General features: G+C 41.2%; 1 protein-coding gene across 1 annotated transcript in view; it reads left to right on the forward strand.

Annotated features, from left to right (window-relative positions):
* The window catches only part of or101-1 (odorant receptor, family B, subfamily 101, member 1), a 2,510-nt gene extending 1,050 nt beyond the window's left edge, over positions 1-1,460 (forward strand). The window contains exons 3-4 of the mRNA XM_035666757.1: positions 477-1,139; positions 1,296-1,460. Coding sequence (XP_035522650.1) covers positions 477-1,139; positions 1,296-1,460 — 828 coding nt within the window. The remainder of the gene's footprint in view (positions 1-476; positions 1,140-1,295) is intronic.
* Positions 1,461-3,860: the final 2,400 nt, after the last annotated feature.

Raw genomic sequence — 3,860 nt, forward strand, 5'->3', positions numbered from 1 at the left:
ACAACCACATTTTGAAGATTGGTTAAAAAATAAAACATACTGTACAGTCACATCTTAAGTTAGCTAAGTTTGCCAAACACTAGCTAACTAGCTAGCTAATCTACATCAATCAGACAAAAAAAGCTAACTTAAAGGTCCAGTTTGTAGGATTTAGTGGCATCTGACGCTGTTGCAGATTGCAACTCCCTCGCTTCACCCTTCCAAGTGTGAAGTAGAAACGTAGTGGCCGTGATACACTCCAAAAACACAAAAGGCTCTATTCAGATGCAATGTTTGCTTTGTCCTTTCTGGGCTACAGTAGAAACATGGCGGTTCAACATGGCATACTCCTAGTCCCCCCACAGCGTCTGTAAATAAAAATGCCTCATTATTTTCAAATATGCTCAACTGTTATTGGACCACAGAGTAAAAAGGGGCGGGTCTAAGGGAGGGTCAGTCTTTAGTACCAATGACTTCCACTGTTTTTTCTCATGCAGGTGTCCACCGATCGGAAGCTCAACTCTCCTATGTATTTCTTTCTCTACCACCTCTCCTTTGTGGACATTGTCTATACCACCAGCACCATCCCCAAAATGCTGTCCGGTTTCCTGACGGACGTGAACACCATTTCCGTCCCGGGCTGCTTCCTCCAGATGCATTTCTTCATTCAGCTCGGCGTTACCGCCTATGCCATACTGACTGTCATGGCGTATGACCGCTACGTGGCCATCTGCAACCCTCTGCGCTACACTGCCGTCATGACCCGGCCCGTTCAGCTGCTCCTCATCGCGGGAGCTTGGGGCTTCGCCCTCTTCTGCACACTGCCAGCCACCGCCATGACCTGGAAGAAACCTTACTGCGGCCCGAACGTGGTGAGGAACGGCTGGTGCGACCTGTCGTCTGTAAGGCGGCTGGTGTGTGCTGACACATCTGTGGATAACATCGTGTCCGTTTCCTTCGCCATATTAGCTCTACTGACCACAGGAGTCCTCATCCTCGCCTCCTACATCCTCATTGGTGTGTCCATGTCGAGGATGGGTGTTGCTCAGAGGCTGAAGGCCTTCGGGACGTGTGCTGCCCACCTGACTGTGGTGTCCATCTCTTACGGCTCGGCCTCGTTTGTATACATCTCCTACCGGGTGGGAAACTTTTCGCCGGAGGTACGAGACATAACTTAATGTTCACATGAACTAAAAAATGACTTTTTAATCATTTAAGAGTAAAAAAGTGAATTGATCAAACTAAATATATATAATATACAGATACAGTCGCAACCTTGCATGCTCAATAAAGCATAATATTTGATTTTGTTTCAGGAACGTATCGTTGTGTCAGTGCTGTTCTCCGCTCTGACTCCTTTCATAAACCCGATCATCTACAGTCTGAGGAACAAGGAGCTGCGACAGTCCATCAGAAAGACTCTGAGCAGGTTCAGACATGCTGCTGTGGGAACCATGAAGGACGTCAACATGGTGGCCTGAGAGAATCTGTCACTCTTCTAAAGGCAACTTAACATCCAGAAAGAAACTGCTCTGCACAAATCTTATTTGTTTGTTCAGCTGTTGTTGAATTTGCATTCAAGGGTCACATTAAACTAGTTAAAGTCCCCATGAAACAGGAAGCAGAGTGCTGTTTGCTTCCTCATATTTATGTTTCCTGTAAAAACAGGCAGCTATGGAGGGACTTGGGGGGGATAAATAATTAAATCTTGCAAATCTTCTAAACTTTTAAAATGTTATAGGACTGAATGGATCAAATTCTGATAGTGAAACGAAACGTATGCACTGTGTTACAGCCGCTTCTTTCACAATGCAACCTTATGGGGAAAGCTGGTGTTATGAGCTATAGTGTCAGTGTCTACCTTCCAGTGAACACACAGCTAAAAGATCAGCAAAAAGTTCATTAATAATCTCACAACTCCTCAGATTTATCTGATGAATCTTTGGAGGGGCCTGATTTAACTCATATATAATATATGATGTGTGATTTGCACTCATTATTGTTCCATATAACAATATAAAAATGAAGATTAACACATTTAAACATTATTTATTAAAAGGATTTTATTCAAACATATCACATTATACATAACATTATAACAGTATTCACATCTCTCGTGTGACCACATATGGTAAAAACTATCTTGTCCTTTATTTTGAAAGAATAATGATGTAAAATATATTAAAACAGCTTTTATTAAAGTGTCCCACAGGACGTTTAATACTTAAAATAGATTACTGCATTGAATACAATAACAATTTTCCTAAAATCAAACAAACTTAATCAGCTGAGAAGCCGGTTATGAGAAATATTATCATGGCCGAGTGTGAACCTACTCACGTCACCCACTGAATTCTGCAATACCGTCGCCATGTTGGTTTTCTGCAGCCAGCGGAGGTGACATACTGCGAGTTGAGCTGCTCTCATTGGCTGCTCTTGGTTTGGAAACAGTACAAAAGTTAGGAGGTTATGGAGGAAGTAGCATTTTCAAATGTTATGTGTGATGAGCAGCCGTATTAACATTAATGAGGCAGGGTGCTGAGGGAGGAGAAGAATGAATAGAATAGAGAGCCAGACTTGACTATTTTGGGGCTTTTGCGGGGAGGTCCTACAAGGGCTTTCCAAATGAGTGGTGGGTTTTCCACAGTGCGCTGGAGCAATTGGACGGGAGTCAGTATCCCCGAATCATTGGCCACCAGAAGAAAAATCACGTTGACTACTTCATCGCAAAGGATGGCATTCGGTTGCCTTCTGCAGGGAGATTCATCAGTTCTGTAAGCCTGCTACCCATTATGAAATAATCTGCTTCCTGTTCAACTTTCTGTTTATGGTTACTAGGTGTTAGCCGTCATTAGTGAAAAGTCTGATTTAGGTTTATAAAATAGCTTTAAATAATGCTGGCCTTGTGATACAATTATGTGGTATGGGCATTGGTCGGTAGGCCTAACTGGATATTAAAATATGATAGCCCCCTCTGTGTTTAATAAGTTTTTACAAGTAAGTTTAAGTTTTTCTAAAGAAGAAAAGTAATATTACCATTATAATTATGTGGTTTATTTAATAACTAGAAAATGAGTTTGACTTAAAATGGAGACAGTTGCCATGAAAGGTTTTCTCAACTTATGTTTATTTTTGTTTTAGTTTAAAACAAGGGTCTCATTAATCGGGTACCTCTGGCACACTCCTCCTTAAATTGAGCAATTTTAAGGGAAATTGGGAGGTGATAATTTTTCAATCAATACCTTTGAGATGAAGAGTTGAAAGGTTTTCTGCCAACACTGGGTAAGATCATGTTTGAGGAATTGTCTGAAGTTTGTGAGGTTAAATAGAACAATTTTTATTTATTTATTTATTATTTGACTTTTAGAACATCTTAACTTTGTCATATTTCAGAAGACAGCAGTGACACATTTGGTATGTATTGACATGTCAGGATCCACAGACTACTATAATGGACCCACGTCTGAAAAATGAAGACCAATGCAGAAGTGTCTAAACCTGCATTTTTTTCTAATGGTCAGGCAGGGGGCGACTCCATTGTTTCAAAAAGAGTCTGTTAGTACTGAGTCTATAGGAGAAGTTAATTAATGAGCTCAGGTAAAGACAGTTTTCCTGAATGAGTTATCTGTTACTCAGTCTCTAGTTCCAGTCTCTCTTCCATACAGCATGATGTTCATTTAGTAATGATGCTCCCATTAGAGGTCACAACAGGGGACCATAAAAGCAGGGTTATGCTTTTTAGGGGGCGGGGCTACCTTGTGATTGACAGGTCATTCTCAGTGATCCGTCCAGCTCAACGCACAAACTCAGATACAAATGTCAAGACTAGTTTATTGTTACTGTTTATCTGGAAATACCAGATCCTGTGTAGAGCCAGGCGA

The sequence above is a fragment of the Morone saxatilis genome, unplaced genomic scaffold (genome assembly GCF_004916995.1).
Source record: "Morone saxatilis isolate NCDOM2014 unplaced genomic scaffold, NCSU_SB_2.0 Contig20, whole genome shotgun sequence".
Lineage (NCBI taxonomy): Eukaryota > Metazoa > Chordata > Actinopteri > Moronidae > Morone > Morone saxatilis.